The sequence below is a fragment of the Camelus ferus genome, chromosome X, assembly GCF_009834535.1.
Source record: "Camelus ferus isolate YT-003-E chromosome X, BCGSAC_Cfer_1.0, whole genome shotgun sequence".
NCBI lineage: Eukaryota > Metazoa > Chordata > Mammalia > Artiodactyla > Camelidae > Camelus > Camelus ferus.
The window spans coordinates 100,452,044-100,472,286 of record NC_045732.1 but is presented as its reverse complement, the minus strand read 5'-3'; the positions used below and the strand labels follow the sequence as shown (position 1 = coordinate 100,472,286).

General features: G+C 48.5%; 1 protein-coding gene across 1 annotated transcript in view; it reads right to left on the bottom strand.

The window, feature by feature from the left end:
- The window catches only part of LOC102512709 (transducin beta like 1 X-linked), a 28,550-nt gene extending 21,284 nt beyond the window's left edge, over nt 1-7,266 (bottom strand). The window contains 2 exon segments of the mRNA XM_032475354.1: nt 4,040-4,185; nt 7,107-7,266. Coding sequence (XP_032331245.1) covers nt 4,040-4,185; nt 7,107-7,203 — 243 coding nt within the window. The 5' untranslated portion in view covers nt 7,204-7,266.
- Nucleotides 7,267-20,243: the final 12,977 nt, after the last annotated feature.

Below are 20,243 nucleotides of genomic sequence, written 5' to 3'. Positions count from 1 at the left end.
GAACCTCCTTTGTGTCTCTGGTTTCCATCTACCATGAAAAAATTACCATACACATTTGAAAACACAGGAGAGAGATCTTTCCTTAGAAAGTGCTCCAAATACTAGTCACATGAACCTCAGCGCCTTTCAGTTGTGACTGCTGGACGTGCAAAGCGTTTCTGCACATTTCCTCATAAATTAGGAAGAACTGAAGGTATGAGTTTCAGCTACACAATTTCTAAATGAAACCTCACCCCAGTTGACTACTGGTTACTTTACAATATTTGAAAATAAGGAAACAATACTGAACGAGGGAAAGTGTAGCCAGGCACCTGGTCAGCCACCCAGTTCTGGCCACAGAGTGGCCAATGTTGACCGACTGGCCAGCCAGCTTCTACGTCACTTCTCTTCTTCATATACTCATGCCCCAAATGAATGACGATTTCACAAAAGGTACTAACTGCCCAGAGTAATAAAACACTCCTGGTTTAAACTCTAAAAGCACACCTCAGTTTAACAACTGGAAACCCAGGTGACAAATGAGACAATCTTTCATTCGTCTCTGGACATACTGCATTTTGAATTGCCAAGGGAGAGAAGGTATGGGGGAATCTCAGCAGATGAAAGACATGGACACTAGGGTAGGGGCAGGGAAATTCAGTCGCAGCATCCGAGCTGGTGGGGCCTCCGGGGTCCTGTACTCCTATCTCACGCTTGTTTGTTTTGCCAAAAAAGACTAGCTGGGGCCTCAAGGAGCCAGTGGAAGATCCTGGGCATCCAATGTAAGAAAAGGAAAGAGGAGACTGCCTGTCGTCAGGCAAGAAAGAGCACAGGAAAATATCAGATAAGGAAAGTAAAAGCAAAACCTCTTTTAAAATCACATCAAAAAAATAAAATACTTAGGAAAAACCCTGACTGAGGAGGTGAAAGACTTACATGCTGAGAAATATAAAACATTGAGTAAGGAAATTAAAGATGATTTAAAGAAATGGAAAGATGTCCCATGCTCCTGGATTGGAAGAAATAATAGTTAAAATGGCCATACTCCCCAAAGTAACTTACAGATTAAATGCAATCCCTATCAAATTACCCAGGACATCTTTCACAGACCTAGAACAAATAATCCTAAAATTTATATGGAATCACAGAAGACCCAGAATTGCCAAAGCAACAGTGAAGAAAATGAACAAAACTGGAGGAAAAACCCTCCCAGAATTCAGACTGTACTACAGAGCTACAGTACTCAAAACAGCATGGTGTTGGCACAAAAGCAGACATACAGATCAATGGAACAGAACCGAGAGCCCAGAAATGAACTCCTATACCGATGGTCAATTAATATTAGACAAAGGAAGCAAGAAGATACAACAGAGAAAAGTCAGTCTCTTTCCCAAGTGGTGTTGGGGAAGTTGAACAGCTGCATATAAATAAATGAAGTCAGTACATTCCCTCACACCATACACACAAATAACCTCAAAACTGCTTAAAGACCTAAACACAAGACACCTTTAACCTCCTAGAATAAAACGCAGGCAAAACATTCTCCGACATAAATCTTAGCAGCATTCTCCTAGGGCAGCCTATCAAGGCAACAGAAATAAAAGCAAAAATAAGCAAACAGGACCTAATTAAACTTACAAGCTTTCACACAGCTTTTGTATTAAACAAAACAAAAAGACAACCTATGGAATGGGAGAAAATATTTGCAAATGATGCTTAATTTCCAGAATATACAGACAGCTCATACAACTCAATATCAAAATTACAATGAGGTATCACCTCACACCAGTCAGAATGACCATCATTCAAAAGTCCACAAATGATAAATGCTGGAGAGGGTGTGGATAAAAGGTAATCCCCCTACCCTGTTGGTGGGAATGTAGTTTGGTGCAGCCATTATGAAAAACAGTGTGAAGAATCCTTAAAAAACTAAAAATAGACTTACCCTATGATCCAGCAATCCTATTCCTGGGCATATCTGGAGGAAACTCTAATTCAAAGAGATACATGCACTCCAATGGTTGTAGCAGCACTATTTTCAATAGCCAAGACATGGAAACAACCTACGTGTCCATCAACAGAGGACTGGATAAAGAAGTTATACTGTGTGTTTGTGTGTGTATAATATACTTTATACTATTATTATTTTATACTATACACACACATTAAAATACTACTCAGCCATAAAAAAGAATAAAATAATGTCATGTGCATGGACCTGAAGACTGTCATACTAAGTGAAGCCAGAAAGAGAAAGGAAAATACTGTATGATATCACTTACATTTGGAATCTAAAAAAATGAGGCAAATGAACTTGTTTACAAAACAGAAATAGACTCACTGACATAGAAAACAAATTTATGGTTACCAAAGGGGGAAGGAGTGGGTGGAGGGATAAATTGGGAGTTTGAAATTTGCAGATACTACTATATGTAGAATAGATGGACAGCAAGGTCCTACTGTATAGGACAAGGAACTGTATTCAATACTTTGTAATAGCCTATACTGAAAAAAGAATATGAAAAGGAATACATTTATATGTGTAACTGAATCACTGTGCTGTACACCAGAAATTAACACATTGTAAACTGACTATATTTCAGTTAAAGAAGACTATGCAGCTAAAACTTTTTTAAAAAGTACAGGATAGGCAGACACATGGTGTTTAAACGGGTTTTGGAAAACAACAGAGGAACCCACGTGACAAAACACAGGTAACAAAACACATTACTTCTGTAGTTTTAAAAGCTAAAGAGAAAGCGGAGTTAAATGGAACAAACAAGGCAGGCTTAAAAGGATGAGGTCAGTTCAAAGGAAGGGAGGATGGAAGAAAACGGTAGAAAGATTCAGGGAGATGTGTCCTAGGGTGATGGGACCTTGGGAGGGTCAGCTGCAGGAGCCTGTGACCCTGGAACATTTGGTGGCAAAGAGGAACACATGGGCATCCAACGGCGTCAGCTGTGCAGGACTGACTGTAAGGGGATTTGGGGAAGCTGGGTCGGGCAAGCGAGCCTGACCAAGGCGGGAGAAATGAGGCGCAGAAAAAGAGGAGGGGAAGTGCGGCAAAAATGAGACGGACTGACAGAGATGCTAGGAGGGCCGCAGCAGTCACAGGAAGTCCTGGGCATCTTTACAGGAGAATCCCAAGAGCAAAGCAGAGGGGGGTGAGGCAAACTGTTTTAAACCAAAATAACTCATTTACAAACTGGTGTAAAATTGGCCCAATACTCACTGTGCCCCAATCTACAAAGAGGCAGGATATGTACACAAACTGGAGGGACTTAAATTTATGATGATTGTTCCAGCAGGTCTGCTATGGACGCGATAACAAACCATCCCTTGAAATCCTCTTTAACAACAGGCCCCATTTCATCTCCCCGATTCTCTATTGTGCCGTATGTGGGGATTACGGGAAATATATTAGATGCTACGCAAATGTTTTGGGCCGGGGTCCCCTCTTCAACTGAACTGCTCAAAGAAAACAAGAAGGAAGGGCATTTTCTGTGCACGTGCAAGGCCCGTGCCTGCCTGGAACCACATGAATTTGAACGGCAGGACATGCACGATCCGTGGATTTTTTTCAATACGTAAACAACTGTGTTTACCATCCACCGTTGGTAGAATCCGCGGTTGCAGAACCCGCGGATGCAGAACCCGCGGATGCAAAATTCGCGGGAACGGGATGCCGCGTATAGGACCTGAGCACTACGAATTTTGGTATCCATGGTAGGTCCTGGAACCAATCTACGGAGGATACCTGGGGACGACTGTATAAAGCAGTTGAAAATTTGCGGCGCGTGTTTCAGACTGGGCAGTGTATTGTGATATTGAGAGGATCAGTCGACAACCAGCCACGCTGCGCATGGATACAGCAGCACCACCGTCTAAAGGGCCTTGGAAGCTCGCTCCAGGGGCAGCGTAGGAGCCGCAGCCCCTAACCCAACCAAGTACTAACGCGAAGGGATAAAAAGCCCTCCCCGCGGCTGCGGGTAAGGAACTGCGCGCTAGGGTTGGATGCGTTTCCCCAGCTCCGCCCCGTCTCCCGGGCGTCCGCGCATACCTCGTTGATGCTGATCTCGGCCTCCACATACTGCAGGCCCTTCTGCAGGATGGAGATGAGGGCAGCCGGTGGCACTAGCGTCCCGTTGATGTTGGACTGGCTGATGTGGCTCTCGATACCGAATGTGAACGCCGAGTGGGAAAAACCTGCAGCAAGACAGGGGCGCCAGGGTCCGTGAGGCCTGGGCTGACGGGCGGAAGGCACAGCCACTAAGCAAAGGCGACACCGCGCTGATTTCAGACGTGCCTACTTATTGGGGCGGGAAGAGGCTGTGGACGCTGGGCTGCTGACGTGGGGTGTCGCGGGCAGGGTCAGGCAGAGAGAGGGAAACCTGTGCTTGCACGGGACCGAAGAACAGCTGTAAAGGTGGAGCCCTTTCATTGTTACTAAAAGAAAAACAGAGGCCGGATCTGCCATGGTTACACATTTCTGTTACAGAAATCAGACTCCACTGCTCCTTCCGCTGTGTCTATCTGTGCTCCGCTCCCAGTCCTCATGGCAAATGAACCTCACCACCAACTGGGCCAGGAAAAAGAGGCTGTTCTGGACCCACCGGTGTGGACTTGAGTCGTCTTACAGAAAAACTGGGAATTTCCCTTTGGCTAAGATGTGCTGGCTCCCCTCCCCCGCCCACACCGCCTCCACCCCTATCAGCCGTTTCTGTAGAAGCTGGTGATAACACTTGGCAAGACAGATGTCTGTGTGCTCGCAGACAAGGTGTGGATGGAGCCGCTTGGATGAACACGTGGGGAGGAAAGTCAGGATGGTGACTGCACAAAGAAGGTGGCAGGGCAGAAGGCTCTAGGGGTCTGAGTTGGGGAAGAGGTTGTTCCGAGGCAGAGTTCCCTTCTGCTCTGTCAACCCTCGCATGTGGGGGTCCTGGGAATCCTGCTCCCAAGGTATCTCGGCTATGAGCACCTTCCCGTCAACACCGGCTCATCCTGCGTGCTTGGGGGGTCACAGGGGTCTCCCTGCCTCTGGGGCCTGCACACAGCCTCCCACACTCCCATTCCTAGGACACCACCTCCATCAGCTGAACAGGGAGGCCAGCTGGGCCTGGCTTCCACCAGATTCATCATCCTTGGTGCTCCTGCCTTTCATTATCCAAATACAACCAGACTTTGCAATAAACGAAACGCTCACCAGATGGGAATGTTCCTCCACCGAGATTTCTGTCTGCAGTCTCCACCCTTCTCTCTCCCCACTCCCTCCTCCTCAGCCTCTCCTGTTCATGCTTATGGTCTGATTATTAAAAGTATAGAAAATATGCAGTTGATTGATATTTATTTCAAGAGCAGTATCATAACAGCTATTGATTTCTGTAAATGTCTTCACAAAACTGTAACCACCTAAATTAGATTGCACAGGAGGGCCGCCTGGAGGCTCCCTTCCCCACAGGGCCCCTCTGCTCCTGCTCTCTGAAGGAGGTGAGCAAAGGCCCTTTACTATCGGCCTCATCTTTTCCTTCTAACTTCTTTCCTCTCTCTCTGCCTTCCTGTCCCCTACCCACTCCTCCAGAAGACAGCAACCACCCCTGTGTTACCAATGACTCTGTTCCCTGGGTCTCTGCCACCCCACACAACATGTCACCTCTAAGCCTTTATCACTGTTTCCGGCAAGGTGTAGACTAGAAAAATTGCAGGTTAACGGATGGAGCAGGACCAAATGGGTTCTTGGCCTGATCACCGCCCCCCATCCACCTCATGGACCCCTGCCTACAAACACACTCTGGGCCACAGTGGTTTCTCTCTCTCTCCTAAGAATTCATCACTTCGTGGCTGACAGCGCCACTCGCCTTTTCTAAATTTGTGTCTCCATCAGCTGATGGGAAAGAACCCTGGACCGAGAGCCATTTCTTATCCTCCTGGTACCTTCATAAGGTCTAATGCAGGACCACATCCACTGCAGTAGTAATAATTAAAATAACCCGAGCCAGCCCTTACATGGTGCCTTGGCCAAGTGACACTCCTAGAACTTGCTCCAAATTCATGTAACCCTCTGCAGTCATTCCCTCGAGCTCCTCTTTCCCTTTGACCAACCAGGTGCCGCAATCTCTTGAGGGTAACTGACAGACCCCAGTCACTAGCTCCAACCTTGGGCAGTGGGACACCGCTCTGAGCCCACCATCAAACTCCACCTAGAAACTTCTACTGAGTGTTCCACCAGCGCACAGCTTTGACTGCTGACCGGGGCTCCTGGCAAATATATCTCAGGGACCAATGGAGCACCTATGGATGAGAGTCAAGCTTTTTGTGTCTGTCTTTGTCCATTCGGGCTGCTATACCAACATACCACAGACTGGATGGTAAAAGGAACAGACATTTATTTCTCATAGCTCTGGAGTCTGGGAAGTCCAAGATGCAGGTGCTGGCAAATTCAGGGTCTGGTCAGAGTCCATGTCCTGGTACACAGTTGTGACCTCACGTAGAGGAAGGGGCGGGGGAGCTCTCTGGGACCTCTTTTATAAGGGCACCAATTTCATTCGTGAAGGTCCCACCCTCATGACCTCATCACCTCCTACAGGCTCCACCTCAAAATACCACAGCGGGGACTACGTTTCAACGTTATGTATGGGCGGGGAGATAAAAAATTCAATCTACAGCAGTATATTCTACGAATTCACTACTCACCCTTCAAGCAGCACCCGGCCATAGAAACGCTAGTGAAGGCACACGAGACACAGCAGATTCTGACCACATTACCACCTTTAACCAAACCTGAATGCTTTGTGTCCATGATCTCAGTCTTCACAGTAGCTGGCCCAAGTGGTGGTATTGTTTTATACGCAAGAAGGGCACATGTGGGAGAAATGAAACAACCTGTCTAAGGTTCACAGACGTGATGAGAGCTGAACTACAGTCTCGACTCTGGACTGTGTGATTCCAAGATTCACCTTCTAACCTTACTGACTCTAAAAGCCACAAGCACAGGAACCAAAAGCCTGAAATTCCCTGGGTGGATGCCAGCTCTGTTCCCAGCTGGACCCCCGGCGACTTTAATCAGCAGCAGCTGCCCCAGATGCAGCCCAGGCAACGTGCAGAGAACAGGGTGCAAACCCACTTCTCACCCGAGACTTGAGAATGTTCCTGATGTCTGTCTTTATCTGGGCTGAGTATATAGTTTGGTTGCAGAACTTTCTCTCTGCACGTGCTACTGCTCTTCATGTGGATCCCGTTTCTAGAACACGCCGATGACAGTATTCAGTGAAGGATGGTCGGAAGAAGGGGATGGAGCAGTGAAGATGAACGGGGGTGTGGGAGCCTGAGGCTTCTGTAAAAAAGGGCTGAAAACAGCCTGCTGGGATGATGTCCCCTGACGGAAGCAAAATGATGACTAAGCAGGATAAAGCTCCACACGGGAACTTTGACCGTGAACGTCTGATGAACACCTGGGTCCACTATTGGAGACGACAGTAAACGGAGACGGAAACTACGTATCTTCATAAACCCTCGCTGCAGTGTTCCACGTCACTGCTGAAAGAAGTCTTCCTCCTGGCTTAAATTTACATTAGTTGCATTTCTTTGGTAGGACCTATGTGTGGCCTCTAAATCAACGGTTGTTTTCAGTCCATTTGTCTTTAAGACTTTCTCCTCGATTGCTGGCTGGCCTGATTTGGTCACGGCAAGTCAGAGGGCCAGGCAGACACGGCGTCAGGAGCGCTGGGTTTCCTGCTCGCTCTGGCATGTGGGGGCTGGGCCTCCGTGTCCCCTCCTACGGTGTAGGGGTGAGTAGGACCTCCAGGACCTGAAGGGAGAAGCAGAGGCGAGCGCGGCAGGACGCAGACACTCTTCCATCTGGAGAGAAGAGCACGAGCTAGTGGAAACGTCCCTTTTCATGTTGCCTTGTACATGCGACAAGGACACTGGATGAGACGGTCGCTAAGGTTCTTCCCAGTTCATTCACGGTGGAACAGGGGGAAGGGTCCACAGACTCTGGATGGGAGGCCTGCTTGAGCACTTCCTATTAGACCACGGGGCTGCAGCCCTGCCAGGTGCCAAGGTGCCATCTCGGAAGACTGGCATCTCCAGGCAGGAGTCTCTCCTGGGGCTGGCCCGGCCTCCACCAGCACCGGCGCCCCAGCCCTCCCAGTGGGACCCCAGGGCGGTGAGCACGGGCATCGCAGGTTGCCGGAGTGCTGTGACTTCCGTGCCCTACGCCTCTTTGGTTTCCCCTCAGCTTTCCATGCACCTCTTCTTCTGCCCAGCAGGACACGGGTGGGAACGAAGAACAGAATGTCAGTGACAGAGATGGAGATACTCAGAACAGGGTCAATGGCAGGTGTGGAAGTTGGTAAAAAAGAGCAGAATCAAGAGCTTGCTGGTACCTTGATGGAAGACCCGTGTGAGGGCTCAGTGTGAGTGTCCGCTGGTGTCTACCGCCTGGCCAGCCCGGAGCGACTGCTGAAGCCGGCAGACCTGCCTCCTGCTTGGTAGGAGGGGCCCCTGGTGAACCTCCTGAGCACAGGGTTTCTCAGCAGCAGCACAACTGACGTCTGGGCCCGGGCATCCTTTGCTGTGGGGGGCTGTCCCGTGCACTGCAGATGTTCAACAGCACCCCTGGTCTCCACCCACTGGATGTCAGCAGAAAGCCTCCTCCTAGTCGTGACAACCAAAACTGTCTGCAGATACAGCCCGCCTGACCCTGCCCTGGTAGGGAACCAGTGACCTAGAGGAACCACACCCCCAGGACACAATCCACACGTCTACACTACTCCCATTTCTGCCAGATTTATAAACAGCATGAGTGGACTGCTGCCATCGAGAATCAAGTCACAGCATCCAGACAACACCCAGCAATGGAGGGATAACCAGACGAAGTGAAAATACCTCTGAGCAGAAAAGGGTATAATCATGATAAACTGGGAGAGGCTGAAAGCAAGCACTACATTTTACATAAAGCACGGGAAGATCGTCAGAGTGAAGTCCCTTCCATTTGGGATGAAAGGTGCTCCCGTCCCGTGAGGGAGGAAAACAGAGTGTGCAGGAAGGTGCCTCGTCCAACCGGCAATAAAAACAGATTTAAGACAAACCAAGTACACACTCCGTGTTTCCTGCAAAACCACCAAACCACACCCCTTTCACAAACAGCTTCACAAACCATTCGAGCTGTGCAGTGAACCATCCTGCCCAGTTAATGTCGGCCTGACTCATCAGCAAACCCTGCTGAACGATCACTCGCTAGCCCTCAGAAGCACTGCTTACTCGGCGGAGAAAAGCAGACACGTAATGCTCGGGCAGCTGGGCCGGTGTCTCTACACCTTCAGCCGGAGCAAATACCAAGGGCACCAACTGGAGGCATTAAATGCAGAAACTTTATTATTTAGTGGACTCCTGGAATATGGGCAGCTGTCCAAAGCCAATGGGCAGGATACGAAAATTGTCTAGACCAGAGACAGGCAAGCTGAGGGCCACACTGCCTGTGTCTGTAAATAAACTTTACTGGAACACAGCCGCGCCCGTGAGTTGATATATTATGTATGGCTCCTTTCACACTACGATGGCAGAGGTGAGGAGCTGCAACAGAGACAGTACAGACCACAAAGCCAAAGATACTTACTATCTGCTGCTTTACAGGGAAAGTGTGCCGGCCTGATTTTATATATATACATATTCATGTGTACACGCAAACACAATCACACACACACAAACAAGCGTCATGGCCTCTCAGGTGCCTCCTTTCATTTCTTTCTGCTATGGACTGTTTGTCTCCCCCAAATTCCTGTTGAAATCTTAACCACCAATGTGACAGTACTAGGAGGTGGGGCCCTTTGGAAGGTGAGGAGGCCACGAGGGCGGAGTCCTCAGGAATGAGGTTAGTGCCCTTATAGAAAAGACACCCCGGAGCTCCTATATCCCCTCTTACTGTGTGGGGCTGCCTGGGAAAGACGGCCATTCCTGAACCACACCGTGGCCAGTATTTGCTACTATAGGAGGGTCTGTACGCTGATTTCAACGGTTCTCAGCCTGTACCCTTAACATGAGCAAAAATTCAGTTCACAGTTATATTGGTAGGAGTAAATGTAACTTTCCTCCCGTAACACCTTCTCGGCCTTCCGGCGGCCCCACGGACCGCGCCGGCACCGTGGGCACCTTGGCCTCGGGACCCGAGAAACCAGCGTGTGGGCTCCCCGTGGCCCGCGCTGCTCTGTCACAGCGGCCCGAGGCCCTGACACAGTGCTCTGCTCAGACAGCAGCACTGGAGCAGCGGTGGCTGGTGCTCAGTGACGGCTCCCTCTGTGTGCGGCAGTGGACAAGCCGTCCAGGGGCCATCGGGGGGACACAGAACTGTCGCAGTAACCTCGCGGACGCGCCACAAGGAACCTAGTACTTTCCCTTCTTCTCAAGAGCAGTGATGAGCCTCCATCCAGGGCCAGACCTCTGGCCCGAGCACGGTCCCGAAGCCCCTGCCCGCCCTGTCCGTAGCTGGGGCCATCTCTCCCTGCCTCCCCAGGGCCTCAGCTAGAAGCACACGCCTGCTTTCCCACAGGACGACTCTGCTTCTGTTCTGGGCTCCTGGTCTAGAGCAGTGGTTCGTGGTTCTCGAGCGAGGGCGATTCTGCCCGCCGGGGGTGGAGGGAGCTTTCAGCAGGGTCCGGAAATACTCTCCTGTCCCCGGGGGCGTGTACGCAGGTGCTGCTGGCGCTCAACAGAGAGAGCCCAAGGATGCTGCTGGCAGCTACAGGGCACAGGGCCGCTCTCTAAGCCAAAGAGCAGTCCGGTCCAGAACATGAGCAGTGTGAGGCCGAGGAACCCTGTGCTCAGTACCCTCCACCACCGCTGAGCCTCCCGAGTCACCATGGCCGCAGCCGGCCTCCCTCCTCCGCAGAAGCCGTCGTTGACCCTGACTGCTCTCTGCTTCGAGCCCCCACCCACCCCCACCCCGGCAGCGCTCCCCCACCCATGCCTTGTATCTTGTGCCACGGGCAGCCTTCTCCTCATTCCGGTCCATCTCCCAGCTCCCAGGAAGGCTGACGCTCCTTGAAGGCAGGAGGCCCATGTGCATTCACTTTATAACAAGGAGCAGCCGCCTCAGTACAGCGGCTGGGGCTCAAGGCAGATTTGAGAAAGGGCTGGGAGACACTGGGGAGGCTGATGGAAACGAGGGTGGTAAGAAACTGAGAAAAACCGAGTCCTCATTATTTTCAGAATACAAGCCTTTCAGGAGAAGGACAACAACGATTTAGGTAGAACAGCACAACAGAAGGAAAACAGCTTTTAGACAAAGATGACAGTCACATAAGGGAGTCTCAAAACACCAAAGAGGGTTCTTGGCTGTATGTGTACACCTGAATTAAAAAGCCATCACATGATTTGACAATAATAAGAATTAATAAAGGCAGTGGTATTAAGTTCTTACTTATGTGTATCAGCCCTTTTCATGAATTAGCTTAGAGAGTTGGCAAAAACTCAAGTTAATGTCTCGATAAATCCCTGTTAAAGATGGGGAAACCGAGTCACAGAGCAGTTCAGTGATTTCTCCGAGGGCACACACAAATGAAATGTGTTCAGAAACCTCTAAATGATTCAAAGTGGCATCCTTTTAAAAAAAGAGGAAGAAAATGATCTAATCAGTAATACCATTTGTATTTCAATTTCAACAAAGTAAGCTGCAAAAAAGGTCTGCACTGTGAAAACTAGGCCGAATGCTTTCAATATGAGAGAGGCAAACAAAGATGAACTGTATAAAGAGGGCTATGTTAGGAACCAGAGACCGCAAACAAAATCAGGTGCGGCGATGGAGGAATTTGGTGCAGTTCCGTTCTACTTACAGAGAGAGGCGCTCCGAGGCTGGGGCCTGCCTTCACTTGCTTCCCTGCCTTCTTTTCTTGACTAAGGAACATGCAGAATTAGATGATCCCCAAGGCCCCCTTCACCCCTTTCCATTCTAAGACTCTTTGGAGAGGAGAAAATGAGCTCACTGTCCCAACCAAACCCACAGGACTTTAATTTATGGAGGTGAGTGAGCGATGACACGGAGATTAAGGCCGCTGAAAGAAGAATCTAGCACAATTCCCCGCGGGAAGGGGCCAGCCGTGCCATGCCACCAGGGCCACCAGAAACCTCATCACAGGCAGGGACCAGAACGCCGAGAAACAGAGAGAAAGGAACCGAGACCATGCCTTTATGAATACAGGAAGGGGGAGTGCCAAGGCCGGGATGTCCCCTATTGGACAGGAAGTGAAAACACACACATTAGAAGCTGTGGTTGGGAGGTCTGTAGTACAATTTTCACGCACCCTCGGAAGCTGCCTTGTGAGAGAGAGAGGTCAACAGCTCTGGCCCTTGGTGCAGCCCTATGACTAATGAGTGCCAATCAGCCACTGGTCACCCACTCGTCAACATCCAACTGGCTGCAGAGAAAGGGCTTTACAATGGAGTCATTCTGGAAGTGCAACTGTGGACTGCTGATTTGTACGCAGCACTTCCTTGTGTCTGTAGCATCCCTGTACCCGGCGGAGTCAGCAGAGCCTCCCCGCTATCAGTACTTCCTGGATCATAGTTTTCTGCGACAGAACCTCGGCTGCCTGGAAGCAGCCCGCCTCTGTCTTGGGGTGGGGTGGGGGGAACAGGGTGACTCAGGCAGTGGGGGCGGGGAGGGGACTGATAAAAATAAAGATGGGAGAGGGGCCAAGGGCGGCGAAGTGGTAGCTGGGTCAAATGACTCAGACAGGAACATACACACACACACACAAACACACACACACGGAGTTAAGGGCTGTAAACAGAAAAGGCGGGAGGATAAGAAATCACACCCTCATCTTTGGGGGCTAACTTATTATCGCTTCACGTCTTCTTTTTGGAAATGATAGATTAGTCTCACCAGAGACTCACATTTATGGTCTGAGAAGCAATTCATAACCATAACCTCTAGGTGCAACCGTGGTCAAAGGCACAAACATGCTGAGTTTTTTCTATTTGGCAGTCCACATCACTGTGCACATTCATATCAACTTTATATTTCAATGTGTTTATCTGAAAAAAAACAAATCCTCCAGTCCCAGCCCTCACCTTCTGTCCTAGTTCTCTGACATTTCACCGCAGAAAACTGAGTGCAGGGAGGGCGGCTTTGTGTGCTGCAGACCTGTTCCTGCTGACCTGCTGTAACATGGAACTTAGTGTAAAATGGAACTGCCTTGGATGGCGCCCAAAAGAAATACCAGAAGGGCCTCGTTAAAACAGGGTTTCACTTGTAACATCTGGCCTGGACCCTGGGGGTGGCAGCTGAGTACAGCTCGGGCCGCTGACTGTTGCAGACCGCGGGCCTCGCCAAGACTTTTAATACCCCCTAAACATGGGAGGCATCCAGGAGGAGAGAGCATTAGTCAGGTTATAAACGAAGGTCGCTACTTCCTCCCGGGCCAGTACTGGCTGGGGGGTGAGGCCACGCCCCGCCCCGCCGGGGAGGGAGGCTGCTTTCCTTGAAACGCTCACTGAGAACTCAGCTCCGGCTTCTACACTCAGAGAAGCAAGGCTTGGAGCTGGTTCCTTCTGGCACCATTGCCCCAACAGCTTTGAACCCTCACAAAATTTGGATTCGACGTTTGTTAATGGGCAAAGAGAAGTGTGAATGCCAAACCAGTCATTTACAAAGGACAGCACCATTGAAGATTATAATAAAAAATTTAACATATGACTTGGTGACAAGCAAAGAAAGCAAATTGGAGGACAGAGGAAGTAAGTCACATCACTGTTTACTGACCCAGCTGCTGTTCTCCCCCGGGATCTCTCCCAGGCCATTTTCCCTATGCAAATTAATTTTTAAGGTGTAAGTCTTGTGGTCCTAGAACTTTGTATCCATGTTCTTTCTCACCTCACACAATCTAAGCACTTCCCCTGGCTCCTAACAGGTCTCAATAGCCAGCATCTTGATTGTTTCTCAATTTTCACTGAGCAGATACATCATCCTTAACTCCCATGACCTCCAGCTTTACTTTCAAAACCTAACCAATGGCTTCCCATCTGACAACCTGGTGTTCATCTGCTGCCAACTCAATGTTCTGGAACTTTCTCCTCTTCCCTCCTGCCCTGTGGCCCTTGTCCCTCTCACGAAGATGGTGCCTCCTCCCTGAACACGCCAGGTGTTGCCGAGCCTCATGGCATTAACTCAGACTCCAGATTTTGCTTGAAAGGCTCTTCTTCCTCCTTTGACTGAAACATTCTAGCTCAAACATTCTTCCTCTCCGCACCTTTCCTGTGCTCCTTTGCGAACACCTCCAACCTTGTACCTTTCAACCCCTGAGACACACGCCTCTTTAAGTATCTGTCCTGCGCCCTAGGTGGGGGGAAGACCTCCCCCTGTCATCTGTCCTTCCACCCCCAGCACCTAGGGCAGTGCCACCACCCAACGGAAAAGCATCCTGAGACTTTCATAGAACTGAAAGTGGTGACAATGGCTCTATTCGTGCACATCAACTCTGAAATAAGTTTATCTTACGTAAAATAAGTTAGGTCACACGGGGACAAATGTTTTAAAATCTAACAATTATTTGTTTCCACGTACATCATGCAAATACAATTCATAGGTATATTTGAAAATTTAGGAAAAAGTAACTGCTTCAATTTAAGGGAAATTGTTAGTAAATATTAACAACATACTTCTGGGTGTATGCAAACACAGCAAAAATTATGCAGATGGTACAAAAGAACTGAGAATGGGAAATACACGTATAGACCAGGGAGGGCTACAGAAGATTTCGAAGGACAAGGAAGTAATGAACACTCACTACACACACACTAGGCTCTAGATTCCCTGGTGGGGGAGAAACTCCTGCATTCTATCAACAGTCTCAGACGGGAGTCTGCAAACTATATCCTGTGGGCCAAACCTGGCCCCTTGCCTGTGTTTATAAATAAAGTTTTATTGAAACACAGCTACTCTCATTTATCTACGTATTTTCAATGGCTACTTCTGTGCTGCCAGGACAGAAGTGACTAGCTGTGACAGAGACTAAAAAATTTACAATCTTTTACAGGAAGATTCCTCCACCCTAATCTAAGGGAGGGACCTAAACTGGGAGACGGGGCCAAGAGGTCTTAGGAATGCAGTCTTTGGTTCCACGACTTGTTTTATGAGGCCAGTATAACCCTAATATCCAAACCTGATGAGGACATTCAAAAAGGAACATCACAGCCCAGATTCTCTTGGTAAAAGAAATGCGAATATACCAAACACAGAATTAGCAAACTGGAAATCAGCAATATAAAAAGAAAAATGTCTGGGCCAAATGGGGTTTATTCCAGGAATGCAGGGTTTAATGCTGGAAAATAAATCAACAATTTCACCACATAAAGAGTCAAGGAAAGTCACTTAAGGGGAAGATTCTCGAGCCAGATGGCCCGTGTGACTTGAGCAAGTCAGTACCTTCTCAATGTCTGTGTTTCTCACCCATAAATGATGGAGAAGTGATGTACTTCTGAGGGGAAATCGTCTCATTGGTCACGTACTTAAGAGTCACACCTGGCACACACAGCAAGTGCTCAATAAATGGGAGCTACTGTCATCATAGCAAGGCAGTGACCATGACACAGAAGTAACACTGACCTGACACCGGGAGTGCCTGGCTGATGGAGGCATGAGGAGGAGGGGACTGAAGATGGAGGTGGTAGGAAAGAGACTGCGGGCAAGAAATATCTGAAGGTGATTCTGAGGTTTTTACACTAACCCAGGATGAGATTATGGGGCAGAGGGAGCTTTTCTTTGGAGGCAAGGGACAGTGGTCGGGCAATGGCGATGGTAGTAAGTGTGGGATTAACTGTATTAGAGAAAGAATGCCCAGGAGGCTTGCATCCAAAATAGCAGAATGGAAGGCAATGCAGAGGCTGGAGGTGGACAGCCAGACTGGGTGTGGATGGAGAGGCTGGGGATGGACACCTAGACCGGCAGAGGGAGCAGCATGCTGGCTGCAGACACAGATATGCGGGGGAAAGGAAAGGACGTCACCTTGGGGACAACGGCATTTAAGGAGTGGGTGGAGGAGGCACTGTTAAGGCAACATTCAGAAACTTGGGAGGAAAAGGACAGTGTTGTGTCTGACAGTCCAGATGACTCGCTCTTCTGTCTGGAAGGAAGAAAGGGGATTGAAGTTGGCAGGAAATAAAACATAGCAAAGCCGGACACTTTTAAGGTCGCATTACAATTTCAGAGCAGGCAGATCTGAAATGTAACGGTGTATGAACTTTGGAAACAGGCACCTTGGGAAGTGGCTATTTCATCTTAGCTAAAAAAGGAAATGTGAACCATCTTAGACTTTTTTCATATCATCACCAAGTTTTAAACAAGGAAACAATACTATAACAAGCCTTAAGGGCATCTTCAATAGAATCTGACCTTTTTCTGATGTTAATTCCAATGAAACTGTTTGGCTATATTGAGCAATATACATATTTAAACAACTGTAACTTAGAAACAATCAAGTGATTTTCAAGTGATTTCATTCTAATTGCTTTTTTCCCCTCTGGGACAAGAATGGCAGATCTTGAATCTGAGCGTTTACACACACAAAAATGAGAATGGTTAACTTAGAAAAGACTGCAGGAGAAAAGTGGGCTGGGAAGCGGGATGGCTGTGAACACCTGGGACGTGGGAAGAGCCACTTCTCTGCGATCCCATTTCCCTACTCTGGGTGGTTACCATCCAACCCGAGGAACGGTTTAGGGAAACACTCTTTCTGAATGGAGAGGAATTCACTGGCAACTAGCACCACTACAAGAAGGTTTGTGATGCAGCGAGTCCCACAGCAAAGGGAAGTGGGCATGCTTCACTGGTGGAGAAGTGTGGACTGCGGATCCCACAAAGCTGTCTAGGGGGGTGTTTTATTCTTTTCTGTATGCAAGACACAGGGATCAGGTTCTCCAGTGACTTACCACCCCCTACATTTTCTTAGAGTGATTTTTAACACGTGATGTAAATGCACAGACAAATGCACAAATGAGAGACATGCACCCACAAAGCAGGCTCACGCCTGGCCTGGACCAAGGTGGTACGGACGGACAGCCAGGTTCTCCTTTTTTCCCCCTCGGCAGGTGCCGCAGCCCACGTGGATGACCTCCGATAAAAACCTGGGCAGCAGAGCTCGGTGGTGAGCAGCCCTGCCCGTGTCACCGTGCGTGCTGCTGGGAGAATGCCCACTAGGAGGGGACACCTGCTTTCTCCTGGACTGGCGCCCCCACACACCTTCTCCCTCGGCTGGTTTCAATCTGTGTCTCCCCACCCCGGATTTATTGATATGTAACTGACATATAACACTGTATAAATTTAAGGCGCACGTTGTGATGATTCAATACACGCACACACACTGTGAAAGGGTTACATAATAAGCTTAGTTAACACAGCCGTCACCTCTCACAGTTAACCTTTGTTTACTTGAGTGGGAACATTTTTCAGATTTACTCTCTTAGCAACCTGCAAGTATAGAACACACTACTGTTACAAGTAGTCTCCACGCAGGACTTTTATAATCTGTACCTCTGTGCTGTCATCAACTCAGAGTATAAGTTACCAAGCCCTGTGAATCCTTCCAGCAACTCACAGAGCCGGAGGGTGGCCTTGGGGACCACCGACACACCACCACAGAGGCACTGCTTCTCTCTCCCCGAAACATTTAGACAGGAGACGTTACTGTTTCACATGATTTTAAAGGTACATTCATCCTCTGGTCATATGGACAGACGATGCAGGTCTTCCTTATTATTTGATGGAACTGTTTCCCTTTATTATTGCTAAAGCAAAGGCTTCCATTACCTCAGAGAAATGCCTAACTCTACCATTTCATAAAAATTCTCTTTTTTAAACAGGGCCACACATTAGCAATGTAAAAGAGCCACTGCAGTCAAAAATATTTTAGAGACTCAGCTGAACAATGAGCCCTGAACTTCTGTTTAAATTAAGATAGCTGAACCATTAAAATGACTTCCTGAATCCGGGGAAACGTGTCTTGCATAAGAAGGCATTCCACAGTCCTAGGAAACACAGTGGAGCCCACTGGGCGACCTGTCAGCTGCTGGGATTACAATCATTTCTGGAGATGCAATTATTCACAAATATTAAGAGTAACACTCTTTTCCTGGTTATCTAACCTCCCCTCGGGAGCCAAAAAAAAAACAAAAAAACAAAAACAAAAAACCCCACCCCAAAAACATAAAAAACAAACCCCAGAGTGAAAGACTGCTACTCCCAATTATTCTACTATCTGCTGGAGAATGGTCTGGCAGACTTCCCCCTTCCTCCCTGGAAAAATGTAATAAACACAGGGACTGCATTATGCTCACTGGTAAAGTCTATGTGCGTTCTGCAGCAGAAGGAATCCAAGTGCAGCCCAAGGAGACGGTAAAGGGTGAAGAAATGAGAATCCCCTCACAGCTCATTACCAGTACAAACCACCTGGAAGGAAAAACATGCCACTAAAGGATGTGACTCAGTGGTTCTCAACTGGGTGCGATTCTGCTCTCTAGGGGACATTTGGCGAAGTCCAGAGACATTTCTGGCTGTCACAACGGAGAGTGCGGGAGTGTTACTGTCACCCAATGGATTCAGGACAGCCCCATCACAAAGGACGATTTGCCCCAAATGTCAACAGTGCCGAGGCTGGGAAACCCTGGTCTCTATGAAAGTCTCAAAACCTTAAGAAAACGCATCATGTTGCGGCCATTCAGAGTACCTCCAGACATGGAGACACTCAACGTGAGGCCCACCTGAGTTTGCCGAGTTCCCGAGGACGCACAAGTTCATGCTATGTGTACGTGACATGCTGTTCACCTGCAGATGACGTTTCATTATTTTTCACTATTTTCCAAAAGCCCCAGAAGGTTTGTGCAGCTCTCCACTTCTGCGTTAACATGGCTACGGCTCGCATCCATTACACAAAAGACACCCATCAAAACCTAGGCCCACACGCTGGCTAAGGACCTGCAAGATCTAATTAAAGTGCCTCGTCTGTTTGTGCGATGGGCCACTCTCTCCCTGTCACACACACACACACAAAGCTCTGCAGACAATGGAAGCACGAAATTATGCTTCTGTGTACATTTTCTGTTTAATAATTTCGAAATTATCCCAGACTCACAGGAAGTCAGGAAAACAGCAGAGTCCTGTGTCCTTTTCACCTGGCCTCCCCTAGTGATGACATATGGCTCTGCATAGGACAGTATCAAAACCAAGACGCTGATATCTGCTGGCTGGTCACTTGCCTGAAAACCTGGCCTGTGTGCATGCATGCATGCATGCGTGTGTGCACCTGCATTTCCCCGCGGACGCATCCAGGCTGCGGCGTGTTTCAGCAGTCCATTCCTACTTACTGCCGAGTGGGACTCTGGGGTATACAGACAGACCACAATGTGTGTAGCCAGTCACAGACATCTGGGAAATTTCCAGTACACTGCCATTGCAAATAAAGCTGTTTTCAGTGCTATGTTAAAAAATGACCAGATTTTGTCAGACTCCAATCTAACTTACAAATAGCATTATACGTGCCAAGGACTCACCCCAAACGCTGCACAGTTCTGTTAAAAGCTCTTAAATAAATCATGTTACTATGGAATTCAGGTGGTTCCTTGTCCTCCTTTTAAGACTATTTCAAGCTCTGAAATAATCTACACACAAACCTTCTCTCCTATAATAATGTGACTTATTAATAGTGCGATTTACTTAAAACTTGCTGTAAAACAGACATGACACAAAGGTGCCATGTTTAACCACTGTTTAGCATACAGCTCGGTTCATTCATACCGTTGAGCCACTGTCTTCACCATCTATCTCCAGAACTTTTCATCTCTCCAAGTGGAAACTGTCCCCATCAAACACTGACTCCCGGTCTCTCCTCCTTCACCCCCAGCCCTCACCTTTCTACTTTCTGTGACTTCTCTGTGACTCTGACTCCTCTCGGGACCGTGCAGAGGTGCAATCACACGGAATTTGCCTTCTTGTGATGGGCTTCCTTCACTGAGCACAGTGTCCTCAAGTTTCACCCACATGGTAGCACAGGTCCGAACTCCCCTGCTTCCCAAGGCTGAGTAACACTCCACCGTATGGATGTACCGTGTTCCTCCACGCTTCCGTCCAGACACTGGGTTGCTTCCTCTGTGACTCATTTTAAAGAATATTTTTACTGTCCCTCACGGGTGAAGCCCATCTTTCCCACTGAGTTCTCCAACACATCGCCTCCCTGACTACAGCAGCTTGCAAACCTGAGGTGAGGAGCCAGGGACAA